Genomic DNA, 23,643 nt, shown 5'->3' on the forward strand with positions numbered 1-23,643 from the left:
ATTGCAAGTGTTCTGGAGCTTTACCTTGCTCCAGCGTGGTCTGGATCAGTCCATGGCAGATGGTAGGACTGTGTTTCCACCCCTGGGGCAAGCGATTCCACGTGTACTGGATGCCTCTCCAGGTGAAAGCAAACTGCGGCCTGCACTCTGCTGCTACAGGAATAGAGAAAAATGCATTAGCAATGTCAATTGTAGCATACCACTTAGCTGCCTTTGACTCCAGTTCAAATTGCAGTTCTAGCATGTCAGGCACAGCAGCACTCAGTGGTGGTGTAACTTCATTCAGGCCACGATAGTCTACAGTTAGTCTCCACTCGTCACTAGACTTACGCACTGGCCAGATTGGGCTGTTAAAAGGTGAGCGAGTCTTACTGATCACACCCTGGCTTTCCAATTGACGGATCAATTTCTGGATAGGAATCAAAGAGTCTCGGTTGGTGCGATATTGGCGGCGATGCACTGTTGTGGTAGCAATTGGCACTTGCTGATCATCAACCATCAGCAGTCCTACAACAGAAGGATCATCTGAAAGACCAGGCAAATCAGACAGCTGTTCAATTTTCTCAGTGTCCACAGCTGCTATACCAAATGCCCACCTATACCCTTTTGGGTCCTTAAAATACCCTCTCCTGAGGTAGTCTATGCCAAGGATGCACGGAGCATCTGGACCAGTCACAATGGGATGCTTTTGCCAGTTTTTTCCAGTTAGGCTCATTTCAGCCTCTACAACAGTCAGTTCCTGGGATCCCCCAGTCACTCCAACAATATTGATGGATTGCGTTCCTTTATAATTAGAAGGAATTATTGTGCACTAGTGTCCACTAAAGCTTTGTACTCCTGGGGGTGTGTTGTACCAGGCCATCGTATTTGTACAGTCCAATAAACTCTGTTATCCCTTTCCTCCACCTGGTTGGAGGCAGGGCACCTCTAATTTCTGTTTTGCACCGTCTCTGGGTGTGAATTAGAGGTTCCTTCAAGAGCATCAGAATCTCTTCTGCTCCTTTTGTAAACTGGAGCAGCCACCTTCCTAGGAGTTTTTCCTTTTATCTCACTTACTCGTTCTTGAAGTTCTGAGGTAGGTCTTCCATGCCACTTATTCATGTTTTCTCCCTGCTCATGTAGGAAGAACCACAGTGAACCTCTTTTTGTGGGCTGCCTCTGTCCTCTCTCTTGAGATTGGAAACGCCTTTTCCTAATAGCTGAAACATAGGTTTGTGCAGGTCGTGAATGGTATGTGTCTTCTCTGAGCTCTTTGATTTCTTGCAACAGCTTTTCAAACCGGTCATCAGATTTTTCACACAGTTTCTCTACAGCAGAGACACAAGCCCGTAGAGAACCAGCAAGGCTGTCCTCAAAGTTCCGAAGCTGCTCAATCACTTCATTAATCTCTTGTTGACCTCCAGCTGACCAGACCATTCCTGCCAATGACTTAGCATATGCAGGGGGTGCACTTTGTACAAATCTGCGCCACAGAGATCGTGTACAATTGATTCTATCTGGGTCTGTCCCCTCTTGGTTGTCTGATCCAAAATAGATGATCTCTCGCACAGCTAATTCTCTCAGGAACTGAATACCTCTCTCCATAGTGTTCCATTTCCCTAACTTGGATATACAATCTTCCTTGTAGGGAAATCTTACTTTCATAGCTGCCAGGAGTCGGGACCAGAGACTAGTGGCATTAGACTCTCTTGAAATTGCCCTATCAATGGTGGAATCTCTTGACAGAGATCCCAGCTGCCTGGCTTCACCACCTTCCAATTCAATTGTTTCTGCCCCATTGTCCCAGCATCGGAGCAGCCAGGTTAAAATATTCTCGCCTTCACGACGACTAAAGTCTTTTCGCAGATCTCTCAGCTCACCTGGAGAAAAGGACCGAGTGGTGGTCACTTCATCTCCTCCCTGTCCTGATGATGCACCTTGGGTTGATGTTGGCCCTGTGCCGTCATCTGCTGCACGGGTAGTCTTTCTAGTGACTTTCTTACAACCAGCAACTGATGCTGATATGGGTTCACCATCATTTGATTTATTTCCAGAGTCTAAATGACTGTCACAGTGGTTACAGCAGCAACAGTGCCCAGTGTGTGAAGAAGGGGGGGCTGCCTTGTTAGCCTTTGAGGCTGGAGAAGTAGTGTTATCTGCAGCGACCTTGGCAGAGGAACTCTGCAGAGGAGCTGTAGCTTCAGCCTGCGAAGCCGCTGTTGGGGGGACAGTGGCTGCAGCGGCAGCTTTTGCTGTTTTGCTCTTTCTCGAGCGGCTCGGAGTGCTTTTTGCTAAAGCTTCCAAAGACGCACCGCAAATCTCAGGACAACAAAGAGACGCAAACCTCCTGTTGAACGCCATTTCTCTTAACAGAAGCACAAACTGACACACATTGAGCAAACCAGATAACACCATCACAGTTCTATCAAAACTCCAAGGATATTCAAAGCTCTCTAAAACATTTGCGAACTGTCCTAGCGAAAAAACGAAAGTATTGTTAGTCAGCCTTTCTGAAGATTCGCTTGACCAATTAGCAAACACAGAGCTGTACTGCTCTTTAATCTCTCCTGGAGGCTTTTCAAGGTAAAGCAGAAGCGAGTAAAAATTAATTAGCGGCTGCAGTATAATGAAATAAACCAGTGACAAACCACACAGCATCATCATGACCATTGTCCAGTTCCTTGTTGTTATATAATGAATACTTCGATTTAAAAAGAAAGCCCAACACAGATATGGAATCAGTGAGCACAATGTAGAAAATAACTGATACAACTTATGCCATAACATCTTTAAATCAGTGTAATTCACTTTGCCTTAATACAACTAAATAATATCCAAAGCAAACAGACATGCAAGTATCACAACTCTATGAGTTGGCACTGTGCCAAGAAAACTGAAAGGTACGTCAGAGCAGTGGAAAAGCCGAAAATCTTCAAATTTACCCCTTTCTCTTGCCCCACGTTGGGCGCCAATTATCTGTCAAGGGTTAAGATTGCGGGGTGACAATAAAACCCTGGCAGATGTATTGTTAACCCCCTCTCCCCCTCCCACACTTCCCCCTCCCTCTTTCCCCTTTTCACTAAAAAGAGGCGATTGGGAGGAAAAGAAGCACAGAGTGAAGAGAGTTGGAAAAAATTAAAGATGTTTTACTAATGCTACTAATAAGAATAGAGAAAATAATACAAAATATACAAAACCAATCTTGAAAGTCTCAGCAACTGCAGAGCCGGCACCTGAAGTCCTGGATTAGACTCTGCAGCCAATCGGAGCTGGATTCAGTCTCTCACTAGGCCTCAGTTCGCAGGGACGACTAACAAGGTCCTCTCCTAATGTCGGCCATAAGCAGAAGGGAAAAGGGAAAAGCCAACGAGATCCTCGTGATCTCCCACTTTTTATATGAAGTATTCACGTGAATGGAATGTTATACACAGTTGGTCAGTTTCTTGCTCACTTGTTTCTCGTCGCCCCTCTCGCGAGATGTCCATCTGTGCTTATCAATAAGTTTGCATTCCATTGCTAGGTTTACCAAAACATGTGTCTGGTTCTCCAGGAAAATGCAGTTAATATGAAGGCTTTAGCTGACAGGCAAATTCACTAAAAGAGAAACTTGTTTTTAACAAAACCAGGACATACCACTAATCAACACCCTCTGAGTTCTGTCATCCAGCCAGTTCATGATTCATCTTCACCACGCATTCATCCAGCCCACACTTCCTGAGCTTACCTATGAGGATGCTGTGAGAGACACTGTTAAAAGCCTTGCTGAAGTCAAGGTAGACAACAGCCACTGATCTCCTCTCATCTACCCAGCCCGTCATACAATCATAGAAGGTTAACAGGTTGGTCAAACTTGATTTCCCCTTGGTGAATCCATGCTGACTACTCCTGATAACATTCTTTTCCTCTTCTGTTCTCCATGACCTTTCAAAGATGATGGAGAACGGCTTAGCAGTAACATCTGTCAGCTCTCTCGGCACTCGTGGGTGCATCCCATTGGGGCCTATGGATTTGTGGATGTCCAGTTTCCCTAAACGATCTCTAACCTGATCCTCCTCAACCAAGGGAAAGTCTTCCTTTCTCCAGACTTTCTCTCCTGCCTCTAGGGTCTGGGATTTCTGAGGGCCAGTCTTAGCAGTAAAGATGGAAGCGAAGGCGGCATTCAGTAATTCTGCCTTCTCTGTATTATCCATCGCCAGGGCACCCTCCTCATTCAGCAGCAGACCTACATTTTCCCTAACCTCCCTTTTGCTGCTGATGTCCTTGAAGAAGCCCTTCTTGTTGCCCTTGACATCCCTCACCAGATTTGCTTCCAAGTGGAGCTTGGCCTTCCTCACTGCATCCCTGCATACTCTAACAGCCACCTTGTATTCCTCCCAATTGGTCTGTCCTTTTTCCACATTATATAAACATCCTTCTTCCACCTGAGTTGCTACAGGAGCTCCTTACTTATCCATGCTGGCCTCCTACTCCCTTTGCTTGATTTCTTGCTCATAGGGATGCATCAGTCTTGAGCTTGGAGGAAGTGGTGTTTGAATATTATCCATCTCTCTTGGATCCCTCTGCCGTTTAGAGCCGTAACCCATGGAATTCTTCCAAGCAGAACCTTGAAGAGGCCAAAGTTCACCCTGCTGAAGTCCGTGGTTTTAGTCCTACTTATTGCCCTGCTTCCTCCATGCAAGATCCTGAACTCCAGCATCTCACACTCGCTGCAGCCGAGGCTGCCCCCAACTGTGACATCTCCAACCAGTTCTTCTTGGTTTGTTAGGACAAGGTCCAGTAGCATGCCTCTCCTTGTTGGCTCCTCCACCACCTGTGTCAAAAAGTTGTCATCAATGATCTGTAGGAACGTCCTGGACTGTGCGTGCTTAACTATGTTGTCCACCCAGCAGATGTCAGGGTGATTGAAGTCCTCCGTGAGAACCAGAGCATGTGATCATGAGGCTACTTCCACCTGTCTGTAGAAGGCCTTATCAACTTCCTGATCAGGTGGCGTGTAGTAAACACCCACAACAGCATTCCCCTTGTTAGCCTGTCCCTCAGTTTTTAGTCACAAGGACTCAACTTGTTCTTCATCCCCCACTAGGCAGAGTTTAATACTTTCCAGTTGCTATCTCACATGAAGTACACTTCCTCCACCTCGCTTTGTGCCATTATATAAATAAATATTATTTCGCTCATGCATGCTATTGAGAACTTTGTTTTAATTTGATATGTATTTTTTAAGTGCAACTGTATTTTCAAAATCATTTGACCTGCAGGTGTATTTATTATTGTCGATGCTTGGTATTCATGATAAAGATGACATGTCACGAACATTGCTAGCGATGTCTAGCTCCCAAGACAGCTGCATAGCTATGTGTCAGTCTGGATGTCTTCCTCTCCTCATCCAGGTTTTACATGGCAATGTTAAAGACACTGCGTTGTTAGGAAATTCCTGTGGTAGTAAAGAGGCCCGTGCCAGAGCCAGCGCAGCACTGTATAACATCATTCACTCCCAGCCTGATGATAAGAGAGGCAGACAGGAAATCCATGTGCTTCATCTCTTGGAGCAAATTAGTGCTTACTGTGAAGTGTGTTGGAAATGGCAGGAGGCACATGAAGAAGGCATGGACCAAGACAAAAACCCAAGTAGGTTCTGTAAACTGTGTAAAGATGTTTAAAAGATATTTTGAAAGCAGTGAATTTACCAAAAAATCAGTTTTAATTTGACTTGTTGTTGAATCTATGTGAAGTCTCTTTTGTTTTTATATTTATTCATTTATTTACGTATATTCAAGTTGAGGTAGTTTCAGGAAATTTTATCTATTATAGATATGATATCTAATATATAAGCTTATTCTTTAAATCATAGGCTTTGGTATGCTTTCCAGATGTATAATTATTCTAGTGTTTTATATTTATAATCTACAAATTAAACATAAATTTCTACTCATTGCTATTTTATATTTGAATGGATAAGGAAATATATCTAAAGAAATAATCTCAAATTGCTCTTCATTCAGAACATGTTCTGAATAAGATAAAGAATTCATCTGGGAAAGGGATAGAGGGCACAAATTAAATAATCTCAGTCTATTCAGTATAATGAGAACTATTATTTAGAATGTGATACATAAAAAATATTTCAGTGTTTACCAGAGATGTGACAATTTAAGTGAATTGGAGTTTTCACACAGCAGTCGGGGGTTTTTTGTTTCGTTTTTTTGGATTTTGGGGGGATATTTTTGTGTTTTGTTTTGGGTTTTTTGTTTGTTTGTTTTTTTTGTTGTTGGCTTTTTGTTTTGTTGGGGTTTTTTGTTTGTTTGGTGGTTTTTTGTTTGTTTGTGTTTTGTTTTTTTTTTTTTAAGTAACCTTCTGGATTACTCAATGGATATCAGAAATACTACTGAAATCATTATGCTCTGTGTTGGATGTTGGATTTTACTGCAAGAATAATTTTGTAGAAGTGGGTCTCTGAGCTAGCAATATAACCACGATAGCCGCTCACTCATTCCACTCCCCACCCCCTAAATAGGGGAGAGAATCAAAAGGGAAGAGAGAAACTTGGATTGAGATAAACACAGTTTAATAATATAACAAAATACTAATACACTACTAATAAATATAGATATAAAATAGAAATAGAATATAAAATAAAAGATACTAGATGTAATTCCTCACAAACTCTGTCTGCACCAAATAGCCAATTCCAGGAATCACCACCTGGTCCCAACAACTGATCCCAGAGAGAGAAAGAGGAAAAAGGCAGAAAGGCCCAGAGGCCCCTGCAAAATGGCAGGATGGCCAAAGGCCAAACTAATGAAAGTCCCCAACAAAACTCCACCGAACAGGTCTCTGAGAGCGAAGAGAAGAGCCAGAGAGAAAGCAAGAGAGAGACTGGAAGATCCCGACTCTCCTTAAATATGAAGCTTGACACTAATAGGATGGAATACTCTTATTGATCAGTCTGGATGTCAGTCAAGGTCTGCCCCATCCATGCCCCTCTTCCTCGATGCCTCTCACCTGTGGGCAGAGCACTCAGAATGTCCTTGGCTCTCAGACCAAAACAATTAAAAACATTAACCTTGTTCTGGGTTGTTATCTCTTGTTCTCAAACTAAGTCCAAATAATGAGTGTACTAGCTATTAAAAAGAAAGGTTTCTAACTGCATGAAGAAAATTAACTCATTTTCAGTCAAACCAGCACAGATGTACCAATACAATTTGTGCTTTAGGGAAACATGAGCTCACAAAATTATGAACTTAAAAAGTTATGTTATAAAACCAAGGGCTTAATTAACCATTCATAAGGATGTAACACCCAAAGAAACAGCTTCACCTTAGATGTTGTATTATTTAATGCTGCTAGAAAATTTAAACTTACTGATTTGTTTCACTAAGATTATTATTTTTCAAAATTAGATTTTTTTTCATACTTGAAGTCATATTTTTTACTTAATACACACGTTCAAAATTCTTCCTAAATTCTTAATTAGTAATGTTCTTAATTAGCTGTCTGTTCTTGAGATACTGGAAAGATACAAACTCTGAAAAAAACCTCTGCACTGTACTTAATTTAATTTAAGTTTCTCTTTGGAAAGCTTATGATCTAGACAAAATTATACATCTAAGAAATACTAATAGTTACCTATTTCCTGATCAGTGCCAGCTCCAGTTGATCATCAAATCTGTCCTGCAGTGTGTGTTTTGATGAAACTTTCATTTGATGAAGAACACAGACATGACATGAATGAGCTTGGTAAGACTAAATATGTTTTTCTAACTTCCTTTGAGATGCTTCCTGAAAATGCAAACATTCCTTTCTTGTGGCTTTGATTAATGCAGTTTAAATGAACTTATAGCTAGAGTATTTCCTAGTGGATGGGTTGTTATGCAAGTTACTCTTATATCTGGCATGAGCTGTGATTTTTGGAAGGGTATTTGTATCCTGGAAATATTTGCTATTTTAGAAGTGTTGGACTTATGCTGGAGACTATTTTCTGAGGGTTTTTTGCATCATGAGTTAAACATATTGGTTCCTATATAACAGTCTGAATGCTTTAGTCCATCTTCAGTGAATTCTGTGCATTCAGGTTTCCTTAATTTGCCACTTTTCATTAATAATGAAAAAAATAAATGTATTTTTCTGGGATAATAAGATTCAGTAGTAACAGCTATTAAATTAATAGTTATGAGATTTACTGAATAACCTTTTATGTAATTGGTGTGAGTTCATCAGTCAAATGTGATTTTGACTGGGTAGAATTAAAAGATGGGTGTACTTCTTACCTCTTCATAAATGCTTCTTTTCTCATCTTCCCCCAAAATCTCAACATCATGTTACCATACCTTTCAGCTTGTACTAAGTACACAATTTAAGATCCAGAGTCAATATTTAACAGTGTATTTAAGAAATTATAATTTACCTTTCTGAGCCTTTTGTTTTTCAGATGTTTTGAGATATATTCTGTATATATGAATGCAATTTACTCCTTGAAGTGTGTATACTGTATTCTTGATATTAGGATTGAAATATAGCAATAGTAGTATTGTTTATTATTTTTCTTTTTCATTTTTTAAAGGAGTTTTGCAGGCCATTGCAGAACTGTTGCAAGTAGATTGTGAAATGTATGGACTTACAAATGACCACTATAGTATTACATTAAGGAGGTACACTGGAATGGCTCTCACAAATTTGACTTTTGGAGATGTGGCAAACAAGGTAAAAATAAAATTTCAAACATACAATAATTTCATTTCCTAGCTGTGTTTGACTTGTAGTTCTCTGTTTTGTCACTGAAAGTAAAGATTTTATCTACTGGCTTTATTTTTGTGTAAACAATACACTACATCTTTCCAGAATATACCAATGATTATGGATAATAGATTTTTCTGAGGATTTTGAACTAAACCTGTTAATTTAGTCAAATTTTGTAAAGTTATCACTTATTTACTAATATTATTATTGTCTGACATTTTTTTCCAAATCTCTTCAGCCTGGATCCTCTTTCTTAAATATTTGGAGCATGTCTGGCTCATAATGGGTGCTATTTCAAATGACTGGAGAAAATAAATTCCCTAATTTCTACCAAGGACTTTGCTTTCAAAAGATACAAAGTTATAATAATTTCTTGCCCCAGAGTTTTCCAAGACATAGATCTTCAAATAACTTCATTCTGACAAGACTTTTATCTTTCTACTCTAATGGAAGACACTTCAAGAGTGAATGAAAATTCCACCCCAAAAAGCAGGAACTCAAGCAAAAAATGCCAAGAGGTCTGCATGGATGAACAAAAGAGCTCTTAACAAAACTCAGATATAAAAAGGAAGTATACAGAAAGTGGAAGCAGAGACAGTTAACCTGAGAGGAATATAGAGACAGTCTGAGTTTGCAGAGACGTGGTTAGGAAAGCCAAAGCCCATCTGAATTTGCATCTGATGAGGGATGTCAATGGCAACAAGAAGGGCTTCTATAAGTACATAAGCGACAAAACTAAGACTAGGGAATATATAGGCCTGCTGCTGAAGGAGATGGGGACCTGATGACACAGATCATCATAAAGAAGCTGATAAAGCATGGGCTGGATGAGCAGACAACGAGGTGGACTGAGAACTGTCTGAACAGCCAGGACCAGAGGGTGCTGATCAGTAACATGAAGTCTAGTTGCAGATCAGTAACTAGCGGTGTACTCCTGTTCTGCACCAGGTGGGGTTCTGGGACTGTTTAGCCTGGAGAAGCGAAGGCTCAGGGAGAAACTCATGAATGTATATAAATACCTGAAGGGAGGGTGCAAAGAATCACAGAATCACAGAATGGTTGGGGTTGGAAGGGACCTCCAGAGACCATCTAGCCCAACCCATCTGCTAAAGCAGGTTCACCTAGAGTAGATCTCACAGGAATGTGTCCAGGCTGGTTTGAATGTCTCCAGAGAAGGAGACTCCACAACCTCTCTGGGCAGCCTGTTCCAGGGCTCTGGCACCTTCAAAGTAAAGAAGTTTCTCCTCATATTCAGATGGAATTTCCCATGTTTCAGTCTGTGCCCATTGCCCCTCATCCTATCTTTGGGCGCCACTGAAAAGAGTCTGGTCCCATCCTCTTGACACCCACTCTTGAGATATTTATAAGCATAAATAAGATCCCCTCTCAGCCTTCTCTTCTCCAGGCTGAACAGACCCAGCTCTCTCAGCCTTTCCTCATAAGATGCTCCAGACTCCTAAAGCAGTCTCTTTTCAGTGGTGCCCAGGGACAGGACAAGAGGCAATGGGCACAAATGGAAACACAGGAAGTTCTATCTGAAGATCAGGAAACACTTTTTCACTGTAAGGGTGACCAAGCACTGGGACAGGTTGCCCAGAGAGGTTTTAGAGTCTCTCTCCTTGGAGATATTCGAAAGCCATCTGGACATGATCTTGGGTAACTGGCTCCAGGTGGCCCTGCTTGATTAGGGAGGTTGGACCAGATGACCTCTGGAGATCCCTTCCAATCTCAACCATTCTTTGACTCGCAAAAATAAAACCAGATTTCATATTACTCAATTTTACTCCCAGTTTTAAACAGAGTGAAACAAATCCCTCCTACAAATGAAGAGCTTCACAAAATACTGCCTCTTAAAATCATCTGATTAGTAATTGCTGCAAGGCTGCAGTTACTTGGTTTATAGCACAAACTAAACTATTAAGTGATGTAAATGTATGTATTATCCAGCTATTGAATAATGCATTTCTAACATACTTTTGTTTTTGAAGAATTTTTAATTGTGCTTTGTCACAAACATTTTCTAACGCATGCCTTACAGTCTTCAGAAGTCAGGAACGTTGTTGTATTTGTGTCAGTTTTAAATTGTCATATAACTTTTTATATTACCTATATTTGAAAGAAAAAGTATGATTCTGAGACTCAAAAGACACATTGCCAACTTACAGGTGAGTGTCCCATATCTGGGACATAGGGAAGAAGGCTTCTCATCTATTAGTGTTCCAGATTTTATCCTAGACTTGTCAAAAATATAAAATTTCACCACTTATGTATTTCCGAGAATAGAAACTGATATTTATGCTTAACATTTTAATAACTGTAGATCAAATTTCTGTTATTGGAAACATTTTAGTAATCTTTTTTGAACCTCAGAGATGAATAGCTTAAATATCAAAGAATTATGCACAATCAAGCCACTGAATTTGTCATTTAATACTCTCTATTTTCTTTTTTCTCCGGATTCCTAATAGGCTACATTATGTTCTATGACAGACTGCATGAGAGCTCTTGTAGCCCAGTTGAAGTCTGAAAGTGAAGATTTGCAGCAGGTACTTCCTTTTGAGATGAAATATTTCCTTGGATTGCACATTTCCATCATCTTGCATCCCCTCAATTTGACTGAGTTGTATCAAAATGTTGTATTTCTGCTCCCCTTTCTTACCACTCATTTGGCCTCTCCATGAACTATTTTTGTGCTTGAATTCGTATTTTCTCTCATGACAATGGCTGAATATAAGCCAGCAGTGTGCCCAGGTGGCCAAGAAGGCAAATAACAACCTGGCTTTAATCAGAAATAGTGAGGCCAGCAGGACAAGGGAATTGATCGCCCCCTTGTACTTGGCATGGGTGAGGCCACACCTTGAATACTGAGTTCAGTATTGGGCCACTCACTACAAGAAAGACATTAAGATGCTTGAGTGTGTCCAAAGGAGCAACAAAGCTGGTGAAGGGTCTAGAGCATAAGTGTTAAGAGGAGTGGCTGAGGGAACTGGGGTTGTTTAGCCTGGAGAAAAGGAGACTCAGAGGAGACCTTATCGCTCTCTGCAACTACCTGAAAGGAGGTTGTAGTGAGGTGCGTTTTGGTCTCTTTTCCCAGGTAACAAGTGATAGAACAGGAGGAAATGGCCTCTATTTGCACCAGGAGAGGTTTAGACTGGATATTAGGAAGAATTTCTTCACTGAAAGGGTTGGCAAGCATTGGAAAAGGCCGCCCAGGGAAGTGGTTTAGTCACCATCCCTGGAGGCATTTAAAAGATGTGTAGTCATGGTCCTTAGGGACATGGTTTACTGGTGGACTTGGTATTGTAAGGTTAATGGTTGGACTCTATGATCTTAAGGATCTTTTCCAACCTAAATTATGCTATGATTCTATGATTTTTAGTGCTCTGTTCATAGAGCGCTTCCTCTTTTTTTAATTAGGCTATCTCTTTGAAATGTTCCATACTTCCCAATCTGATTCACTTTTTTTCATACTCATGTTGTCTTGTCAACATTAACTTGGATGCAAAGTTAGTACCTGTATTTGTCTGTAAACTAGGAAGTACAACTTTGTGGTTATAAAAATGCTTAAATCTGGGTCAAATTCTGTTTTCTCACCAAAGTATATATATATCAACTATAAACTCACTTTTATGACCCATATCTGTCAGTGAAAGTCCAGTTTTCAAGATAAGTTTGAGCAATCTGAGATTCTCTAATTTGGTTTACTAGTGATAGTACTAATGAACTAGGAATACTCTGAGGGTTAATGGCATCTGAGGTTCCTCCTACACTAGCAGCAAATAAATAATAGCCTAATAACAGCAGAGGAAGCTCTGCTTCAAAGGAGAATCTGTATGACATTTGATAAGGTTATTGTCTTAGTACATATGTACCAGCTTTCTCTTCCAGCATCTCATGCAGTGTAAAGAAAAATATCCTGTAAATAAACAGTATTTTATGGTCACCTTATTAAGAGGGACGTAGACAAAGCCAAGACATTTAATGCTTTCTTCGCCTCGGTCTTCAACACCGAAGACTGACTTGGGGGCCCCCATAGCCCTGGGTTAGAGAACCATGGCTGCATGAACAATAAACTCCCAATCAATCCGGAACTCATATGGGATTTGCTACTCCAGCTAGATCCCTACAAGTTGATGGGGCCTGATGGGATTCATCCAAGGGTACTTAAAGAGCTGGCTGATGTCATAGCGAGTGCTCTCTCCATGATTTTTCAATGCTCCTGGGAATCTGGAGAGGTCCCAGTTGACCGGAAGCTGACAAATATTGTCCCAAACTACAAGAAAGGCAACAGGGATGACCCTGGCAACTACAGGCCTGTCAGCCTCACTTCTGTGCCTGGAAAAATCATGGAGAAGATTGTTCTGGGAGTTATTGAAAAACATCTGAATGATAACGCAGTCATTGGTCCCAGCCAGCATGGGTTCATGAGAGAAAAGTCCTACTTAACAAACTTAATTTCGTTCTACAACAAGATTACCCACCTAGTTGACCAAGGGAAGTCTGCCGATGCAATCTTTTTGGATTTCACTAAAGCCTTTGATACTATCTCTCACAGTATCCTCCTGGACAAGATGTCCAGCATACAGTTGGATAAACACACAACACAGTGGGTGAGCAGTTGGCTGATGGGCCAGGCTCAAAGGGTTCTAGTAAATGGGGTTATGTTGGGCTGGCGATCAGTCACTAGTGGGGTTCTGCAGGGATCCATCTTCAGGTCAGTACTCTTCAATGTCTTCATAAATGACTTGGACACAGGACTAGAGGGAATACTAAGTAAGTTTGCTGATGACACAAAATTGGGAGGAGCTGTCAACACTCTCGAGGGCAGAGGGGCCCTGCAGAGGGATTTGGACAAATTGGAGAACTGGGCAATCACCAATTGCATGAAATATAACAAGGACAAGTGCCAAATTTTGCACCTGGGTCACAGAAACCCTGGCTGTACATACAGACTGGGGAACAAGATGCTGGAGAGCAGCTCCGCAGAGAGCGATCTGGGGGTTCTGGTCAACAGCAAGTTGAACATGAGCCTGTTGGCTCATGTGTGCCCTGGCAGCCAAGAGGGCCAACAGTGTCCTGGGGTGCATCAAGCTTTTTTTGTATTACCAGCTGCTCAAGGGAGGTGATTGTCCTGCTCTGCTCTGCACTGGTGCGGCCTCACCTGGAGTACTGTGTGCAGTTCTGGGCGCCACAGTATAAAAAGGATATTAAGCTACTGGAGAGTGTCCAGAAGAGGGCTGCAAAGTTGGTGAAGGGTTTGGAGATGAAACTGTATGAGGAGTGGCTAAAGTCACTTGGTTTGTTCAGCCTGGAGAAGAGGAGACTAAGAGGAGACCATATCACTGTCTACAGCTTCCTCACAAGGGGAGGAGGAAGGGTAAGCGCTGATCTCTTCTCTCCGGCAACCAATGACAGAACCTGAGGGAATGGCAGGAAGATGTGCCAAGGGAGGTTTAGGTTGGACATTAGGAAAAATTCTTCACCCAGAGGGTAGTGGAACAGGCTTCACAGGGAGGTAGTCATGGCCCCAAGCCTGTCAGTATTCAAGAAGAGACTAGACAATGCCCTCAGACATATGGTGTGAACCGTGGGGTTGTCATATGCAGGGACAGGAGTTGGACTTGATGATCCTTATGGGTTCCTTCCAACTCAGGACATTCTTTGATTCTCTGAGTATTTTCTTAAATCTTAAAAAGTACTTAGGGTGATCCTGAGAGCACAGAACTGTACTTCAGTGGTGTGGAAGTTAAAAGTATTAAATATGAAATTATAATCCACTTAAATAAATAGATCATGTAAACAAATCAGAACAGCTTTTGGAGAGGAAAACACTTTTTACCTTGCAGTTTGAGTGAATCATTAGAAAATAGATAAAAGAACAATTTTAAAGAAAATTTACTTTCTATGTTAAGATACCACTGACAAAAAGAATTTCCCCACTAGTTGAGAAACTAAGTAAATATGGTTGAAAAAATAGTTAAAATTACAGTAAAGGATACTGGGTACAGTCTCTAATTTGCTATTAGGACAGATATTTAGTAGTCTTGGAAAGGAAGTCATCTGTGGGATGCCAGCATTGTATAGTTATTTAGATTTATCAGGATTAAAAAAGACTCTGAGGAAGTCCAGAAGTGTATAAAACTTTTAAAAATAAGCAACACAGGCAATTCATTTTTTAAATGGAAAGTACTGTATGTTGGAAGAAGTAAATGCAACTGTTCGTACACATTACTTACTACTTTTCTGAATGGTTGCAGTTCATCTAAAACAAGAGCTTGAAATCACTGTAGTGACTAGTCAATAAAAGCATCTACTCAATATGCAGCAAGTACTTGAAAATAATAATTTACAATAGATGGATTTTTTTTTATTTCTGATCAGCTAAGGATAAAATGCAGAAAAGAATGGGCATAGGTAACATGAGTTTAAACATTGAAAGATGTTTATATTGAAAAACTGTTATAAGTATTGAAAAAGAGACTGTTTTGGTCATAAGCAAACGAGGACAAGAGACAGGTAAAACAACTTAAGGAATGATGTAACACAGGTAAATTGTGCCAGTTACTCATTTTTATCATTAAAATGAAAACCAACAAATTTAAATTAACCATTAAATGTCAAGACCAATAGGTCAGTAATATTTTTAAAAACTTTGTTAGGGAGGACCTGTCGTGGTTTAACCTCGGGTAAGACCACGATAGCCACTTGCTCACTCCCCCTTACCCTCCAAGTGGGACAGGGGAGGGAACCAAAAGGGAAAGGAGAAACTCATGGGCTGAGATAAAAACAGTTTAATAAGACAACAAAATAATAATAATATACTACTACTATATATAAAATAAAAGAAATGCTACTCACTGCAATCCCTTACAAAACTCTAGTTGCTCCAAACAGCCAGTCCTGGAGAGGAGAGAACTGTGGTCCTGAACAGCCAATCCCACCCAGAGAGAGCAAAAAGGCAAAAGGCAGAAAGGCCCAAAGGTCAGCTTCAAAATAGCAGAACAGCAAAGGGCCGAACTAACACTGAACTCCCAATGGAATGGAACTCCCGAACAGAACTAACTGAACTAATGAACCAGAAAACCCAAACTTATGGAACTAACCAGCCAGAAAAGCCGACTCCAATTATATACTGAGCATGATGCTAATGGTAGGGAATATTTCATTGATCAACCTGAATGTCAATCTAGGTGCTATCCTGCCTGTGTCCCCCTCCTATCAATTTGCACCTGCAGCTGGATGGCCAAAGAAGTCCTTGGTTTCCCTGACAACAGCCAAGATATCAGTGAGTTCGTACATTCTATTCATACTGACTCAAAAACACAGCTAGCTACTGAAAGAAAAACATTAATTCTATCCCAGGGAAGAAGCAGCTTTGTCTCATTATTGTAATAGTAAATCTAAACAAAAGACCGTGCTAGCTACGAAGGAGAAAATATTCCAACTGCGTGAAGAAAATTAACTCAATTTCATTTAAACCAGCACAGGACTGAATCTGGTATCCCAACAGAGACAAGGCTGTTACAGCTCCATTGCACCCAGATCCAACCAGTAGTGAGGCTGAAAATGTATTCCCAGTAGGCAGGCACACACAGAGGACACATATACACCACATATATACATAGGTTCACAGCTGGCCACAAACATTACAGATGGGCATGTAATAAATTTTGACTTAGTCTTGTAAGTAACAAAAGTTTTATTTTTAATCAAGCAATAAGCAAAGACAGCGCTGGGTGCGACGTAGAGACCTCAGTCTCCCTTGCGGCATGCGCACACAGCTAATGCAGTTTACTGGGTTTTTATAGTCCATCTCTGGTCCACAGCTTCCGGGTGTAACTTTCCACTCATGTTGAAGGCTCGTATTGTGGTGGGCGTTGACTGCTGTGTAGCCAGTTTCGATCGCCTTACTTTGGTTACTTATTAGGTAAATACATCAAGCAGAACAAAGCAAGTAAGCATACAAACACTTCTCAGAACTCAAACAAACATCTTCAGGAGCTTTAATGAACAAACATTTCTCGGAACTGCTTGTTACAATTTCCCCCTTTTTTATTTTGTTACTTATTTTGTTCATTAAAGCGTTGCAACTCTTGACCACTTAATACTAATAATTCGGTGTCGTTTTGATCATGCAATTTCTCATATTTTGCCTCAATCAACATCAAGTGAGCGGCTTCTAGCCTGCCTTTCACGATCGCTATTACTTTATTTAAGATACAAGGTCCGAATGTTAATACTAGGATTAAAAGAATCAGTGGTCCTGCTATAGTGGATAGGAGGGTTGTAAGCCAGGGTGATTGTCTGAACCAGTTCTCATACCAGCTCTGCCGAGATTCATATTCTTTTTTTTTTTTTTTTTTTCCGTCTTTCTATATTTTCTCGTAGTTTATTCATTGTGTCTCTTACTGGTCCTGTGTGATCGGCATATACACAACACTCTTCCCTTAAAGCCGCACATAATTCTCCCTCTTTAAGAAATAATAGGTCTAAACCTCTTTGGTTCTGTAAGACTACTTCAGACAGAGATCTTACCGATTTTTCTAATGCGCTTATAGATTGCTATATCCTTAACAGGTCTTCATCAACAGCCACTCTTAGCGCTGCAAATTGGTGGTTCTGATTCACTATTGAGGCGATACCTGTTCCTGCACCCACCGCACTGAGGGCTATTAGGGTGCCTACAGTTATAGCAGTAATTGGTTCTCTTTTGACCAAGTGGTGTGTTGCCACGATTTCCTCATATCCTTTTGGGTGATAAGTAATTTTAGGAATTACTACCACCTGGACGCAAAACTCGCTTAATCGTTTTATGTAATCCGTGGAGACACAAGGTGTGAGCCCAAAGTGAATTTTCATTAACATTATAGCCTTGTGTGGCTCCAAAGCTATCTGTTTTAGTCTTATTATTATTATTATCCAATTCTTCAGTTATTATTATATTGGGACCTATTGGCTGAGCTTTCTCCACGGGTGCAGGCTCCTTCTGTATCTTTATGAGCCCTCCCCGATCCTTTCCTGGTTCCCGATATTTGATCCCCCAAACCGCATGGCTCTATCAAAGATAATTACAAGGATTTACGTCAAATCTTGGAGATCCTACAGTAGTATTCTCTGTGATTACCTGGCTTTTCTTCTACTTGGATCAGGGTCCATTTATATGGTCGATGTGCCGTCTCTCCATTATTTGTCATCAACAATAATGTTAGTACAGTATACCAGGTGGGGGGGTTGCATTTGCCCAGGTTCGGCGTGCTTTGATTTTGCAATTTGTTGTGCTGCCTAGCACTGTGGTAGTTCTCCCAACATTGTTGCACAATTCCATTCGGGTTTTTTTTGCCCCCACTTTGTGTTATTCCTCTGCCTCGCCCGTCGACTTGGTTGCTTCGAGCCACGGGGTAAACCATCTTCTCGGCAGCAAGAATATTCTTCAGGAGGCCCCGAATGTTTCCGGCAACTGCAGCGTCACTTGTAAGCTTCCCAGTTGCAGCTTTTTACCAAGGGGGAATGGCACGTTATTTCTTTACAGTGGTTCAGCAACACACTTGTAATTTCGGGGGAGTCGGCTCATTAGGGTAGGAACAAACTCGTTCCAGTATTTGTTCCCCCAACTAGGGCCTTTGACCTCAATTTCTCTTCGTAAGGCTTTAAGTTCTAATGCCAATTCAGTAATTTCTCGTTCAATCGAATAACACTGATCACAAGTCCCTCAAAGGGGAATACCGTCTAGGCAATGCAACCACCAGTTTTTCCCGGCACACTGTGCATTTAAAACATATAAAAGGATAATAATTACAACTTATATTAATACATCTAACTCTTATAGTTTTTTGGTTTTTTTTTTTGTACTTGCACGGTATGATTCAACAAGCCCAAGTCCATTTATTGTTTCCGTAGTTTAACTTTCAGAGGGTCGTCCGTGGGCTCTGCAGTCCAGGCGTTAGTCTTGACTGAACCTTTAACTCGGCTGGTGTGTCCACCCCTTTTCGGCAGTTCGGATGGCTGTTTCTGTAGTGAGTAAAACAACAAAAGGTCCCTCCCATCGAGGGGTTAATGATGTTTCTTTCCATGTTTTTACGAGTACCTTATCTCCAGGTTCTAGGGTATGTATTTTTATGTCCAGAGGTGGACGCTGTACCACCAACCCTTTTTCCCAAAGGTATTTTCTTCACTTTAATAACTGTATTAGATAACTCCTTATTTGGAAATCCTTTATTTCTGGGTGGTCCTGTGGCATTTCTAAATCATAAGGCATACCATATAACATCTCAAAAGGTGAGATCCCGAGGTCTGTTCTTGGCTGCGTTCATATGTTTAATAGTGCTAAGGGCAAGCACTTTACCCATGACATTTTGGTTTCTATCATTAGTTTTGTGAGTTGTTTCTTTATCTCTCCATTCATTCGTTCTAGTCTTCCTGAACTTTGTGGATGCCACGGAGTATGATACTGCCAATTGGTACCTAGTGCTTGGAAGGTCTCTGTAATAATCTTTGATGAAAAATGTGGGCCCCGGTCGGAATCGATAGCTTCAGTTATTCCATATCGGGGAATTATTTCTTCTAACAATATTTTTGCTACCGTACGAGCAGTGGCCCTAGTTGTTGGAAATGCCTCCACAAAGTGCGGGAGATGGTCTACAAGCACCAATAAATAGCGGTATCGCCCGACCTTTGGTAACTCTGTAAACTCAATCTGTATTCTTGAGAATGGCTGGTATGTGAGTTCCCTTCCGCCGGGAACTCGTTTCCTTATTTCTTGTTCATTTTTGCTCTTCAATTGTTTGCAAACAATCATGTGTTAATTGTTTGCTAGATTCCCCATATAAGAACTGTGCAGGGTTCTGCAAGGAAGTAATTTCTAGGGTTAATTTAGGGGATTCAATCAAAATACTTTCGTATTTTAACAACCTAGAATCTGTTATCCATTTATCAGATTTTTGTTGCAAAACCCCTCGTATATTATATAGTGTCAAAACATACAATTCTCCTCCAAATGTTATTTTCTGTGCTTCTTCTACTAGTAATGCAGCTGATACTATTGCTTGTAGGCATGTTGGCCAACCCCTGCTAACGAGGTCTAGCAATTTAGATAAATAAACTACCATTTTTTTTATGTCCAGCCCATTCTTGTGCCAAGACCCCGTATGCAGTCCCTGCATCTATATTAGTGAACAAATAAAATGGTTTCCGTATCATCTGGCAAGCTCAACACAGGGGCACTTATCAGCTCTTTCTTTATGCAATCAAATTGTTCCTCATCTTGTTCCATCCATTGTACCAATTTTTCCTGTGTTAAATTTTCATACAAAAATTTTACCTTCTTTGTATAATTTTCGATCCATTGTCTACAGTATCCAGTTAGTCCTAATATTTGTCTTATCTGTCATTTAGACTTTGGGGCTGGCAATGACAAGATCCCACTTACACTTTCTGGGTCCAAATATTTGGTCCCCCTGCTTAAATAGTGTCCTAGATATTTGACTTCTTGCTCAACAAACTGGAGTTTGGTCTTTGACACTTTGAGCCCCTGTAGACTAAAGAAATTTAATAATTTAATACTTTCTTGTCTAACCACTTCTTCGTCTTGCCCTGCTAACAAGAGATCATCTACATATTGCACTAGTACCACTTCTGGACAGCGCTCATATCCCTGCAGAATTTGTTCTAAAGCTTGCCCAACCAAGTTAGGTGACTCCGTAAACCCCTGGGGAAGCACAGTCCATCGCAAAGGCAAAATAGTCTCGGCTCTCTTCATCAAGCGGGCAAGCCCAAAAGGCATCCTTTAAATCTATAACACTATACCATTGATCATTCGGATCTAATTGACTCAGAAGGGTATACGGGTTGGCCACTACAGGGAAACGACTCACGGTTCTTTTATTCACCTCCCTCAGGTCATGTACTAGTCTCCTTTTTAAAGGGAGACATGCAGGGCTCGAGTAAGCCTTTTTCTAGTAATCTTTCTATTTCTGGTTTTAATCCCCTTCGGCCCTCTTTGGATACTGAATATTGTTTTACACGAATGGGTATTTCTGGACTAGAAATTTTATCTTTAAAGGGTGTTATGTCCAGCTTCCCTACTGAGTCTTCTGAATACCATACTTCAGGATTAATTTTATTTTCATCTTCCACCCTGAGAGGACATAATCTTATCCGAATTTCTTTCCCCGTTACTTCTAAATTAACACCCAATTCGATTATTAAATCTCACCCCAAGAGATTATATTCAGCTTCTGGAACTAAAAGCAAATTTCCCACTCCTATTTTGGAGTCGGTTTCGATAATTACCCCCTTTACAACAGGAACACGAAATGGCTCCCCTTTTGCCCCAATTACTTGCATGGTGTCGAAGGATATTTTGCATCCCCTGGGCAAGGCTTGTATGGTAGATCGCTCTGCCCCGGAATCGACAAGAAATTCAATTTCTTGCTGCTGGGGGCCCACTTTCAATTTTATCAAGGGCTCTGTTCCTTTTTGGGTCCCCAGCAAAAAGAGCCCCTGACACCCCTATTCCGCTTTAAACATTCTCTCATCCGCCATTTTCTTCCTACAGTTCCGCTTAATGTGCCCTTTCTTTCCACAGTAAAAACATTCTATCAGCTCACCCCGTTCCATTGTAGTCTCGCTATTAAGGGGTCTTATCTTAGGACTAGGCCCCTTATACTCTTCCCTTCGATCTTTGGATTTCTGAACTGTACCTTCTCTGACTGCTGCAACCATCATTCGTACAGTCCTCCGCTCTTTCTCATCCTCTCTCCTGACATAGACTTTCTGAGCTTCCCTTAGTAATTCATCTAATCCACGATTTTGCCAGTCCTCAAGTTTTCCAGTTTCTTCCGAATATCTGTCCAGGATTTTGCTACAAATTGCGTCTTAAGCAACGCCTCCCCTACAGGGATGCTGTCATCTAATCCCGAGTATAACTGTAAATTCTTTCTAAGCCGTTCTTGCCATTCTGTGGGCGTTTCATCTTTTTTTCTGGTGTTCACTAAACACCTTTCCAATGTTCTGCCCCCTTGGCACAGATTCTCTAATACCCTGGACTAATATAGTCCGCAGATCTTGCATATGACCCCTGTGTAACGGGTCCTGGTTATTCCAGTCGGGCCTTTGCAGCTGCCATTTAGTGTCAGCTGCAGGACCCTGTTGATGCTGTTCATCCCAAATCCGCATACCAGCTCTACGGATCATTCCCCTCTCTTCTGCAATGAACAATATTCCTATTATCGATTGTAACTCGTCCCAAGTGTATACTTTGGGTCCTAAAAATTGGTCAACCCGCTCCGCTACTCCCAGCAGGTCTTCTAAAAGACTCCCCATTTCCTTTTTAAAATCTCTAAGGTCTCCAGAATTGAGGGGCACCGCCACATATCCCATTGCATTTTCTCGCAACGGATATAAATGTCCCGTCACCTGATACTGCTGCTGTCTAGTTTTACTGCAGGTGACGGGTCCTGTGGGTTGACTAGGGTCCGCTTCCTCCAGGTTCGGTACTAGTGGTGGAGCATTTGGGCTAGGGGCCGGCACCAGGGGTAGTGGTGGCAGCACATAAGGTGGGGGAGTTACAGGAATCTCTTCCGCATGCCGCTTATTTCTTCGTTTATCGTGCTTCTCATCCCCCTTTTCTTTTAACGGATACAAGTTGATCCTAGTTTCTGACCCTATCCATAAGCACGCATAATCACTCTCCTCTTGACTAAATGGTTCTTTTGAGTTAACATAAAGATTCAAGGCTTGGCAAATCCAATCCTCAAAGGACCCAAATACTGGCCAAAACAAAAGGTCCTTACGAATTTCCTTACAACCCCAAACCTCCATGCAATAGTGTATCATTTTTATTTTACTCTTACCCCGTCTAGAGGGGTAATCATCCCAATATTTAATCATTAATCCTAATGGACTGTCCTGGGAGTTTCGCTTGCTCCCCACCCATGGGACCAGAAGGCCTGCTTTTCTTCCATCCCATCTTCCAGGGTACACTCACACACACTCACACGTGCTCCCCTCGTTCGTGACTCGCTCCCTCGCGGGCTACGAGAACTGCACTACTGGAGGGTCCGCACTCGCTTCGCCCGCAATTGGACGTCTCAGTTGTCGTACCCCAGGAATCCCAGCCCCAACCCGAGTGGAAATCCGGCCTATACTCACACGTCCTGCGTCTTCACTCGGGTCTTCGTGCACAAAGTTTAAGGGGCTGCCGGCATTTACTTTGCTTATTGCAATTTAGAAGGTACGTCTGTGAAGGATGGCGGCAAAATCCTCCAAGGGCCGCTAGAAAAAGAAGCGGGGCGCCTCCCTCAAAAAGGATTGCCACCGAATATCCTTCATCCGGGTCACGGCACCGAATTGTAATAAATTTTGACTTAGTCTTGTAAGTAACAAAAATTTTATTTTTAATCAAGCAATAAGCAAAGACAGTGCTGGGTGCGGCCTAGAGACCTCAGTCTCCCTTGCGGCACGCGCACACAGCTAATGCAGTTTACTGGGTTTTTATAGTCCATCTCTGGTCCACAGCTTCCGGGTGTAACTTTCCACTCATGTTGAAGGCTCGTATTGTGGTGGGCGTTGACTGCTGTGTAGCCAGTTTCTGATCGCCTTACTTTGGTTACTTATTAGGTAAATACATCAAGCAGAACAAAGCAAGTAAGCATACAAACACTTCTCAGACCTCAAACAAACATCTTCAGGAGCTTTAATGAACAAACATTTCTCGGAACTGCTTGTTACAGGCATGCAGAGCACTCCCACAAGCACAGCAACAGCCTTATCCTGCTCCCCTCTCTGGTTGAGGAGGATGGAGATCCAGTAGTGAGAGTATATATATGCATATGTGCAAGGTGGATCCCTCCAGCAGCTGGGCTCAGACACTCAGTAGTAGCTGACTCCTGCATCCCAGTCTGTCCAGTTGCTGGCACCTGGACATAGGAG

The 23,643-nt window shown here is 41.6% G+C and overlaps 1 protein-coding gene across 3 annotated transcripts in view; it reads left to right on the forward strand.

The window, feature by feature from the left end:
• The window catches only part of LOC135577056 (adenomatous polyposis coli protein-like), a 112,690-nt gene that overhangs the window by 70,874 nt on the left and 18,173 nt on the right, over positions 1 to 23,643 (forward strand). For all 3 annotated transcript variants that reach the window (XR_010468658.1, XR_010468659.1, XM_065044699.1), the window contains 3 exons: positions 7,621 to 7,716; positions 8,540 to 8,679; positions 11,184 to 11,261. Coding sequence is in view for 1 of the 3 variants with exons in the window: in XM_065044699.1 (XP_064900771.1) it covers positions 7,668 to 7,716; positions 8,540 to 8,679; positions 11,184 to 11,261 (267 nt within the window). In the remaining 2 variants the exon portion in view is untranslated. The remainder of the gene's footprint in view (positions 1 to 7,620; positions 7,717 to 8,539; positions 8,680 to 11,183; positions 11,262 to 23,643) is intronic.

The sequence above is a fragment of the Columba livia genome, chromosome W (genome assembly GCF_036013475.1).
Source record: "Columba livia isolate bColLiv1 breed racing homer chromosome W, bColLiv1.pat.W.v2, whole genome shotgun sequence".
NCBI lineage: Eukaryota > Metazoa > Chordata > Aves > Columbiformes > Columbidae > Columba > Columba livia.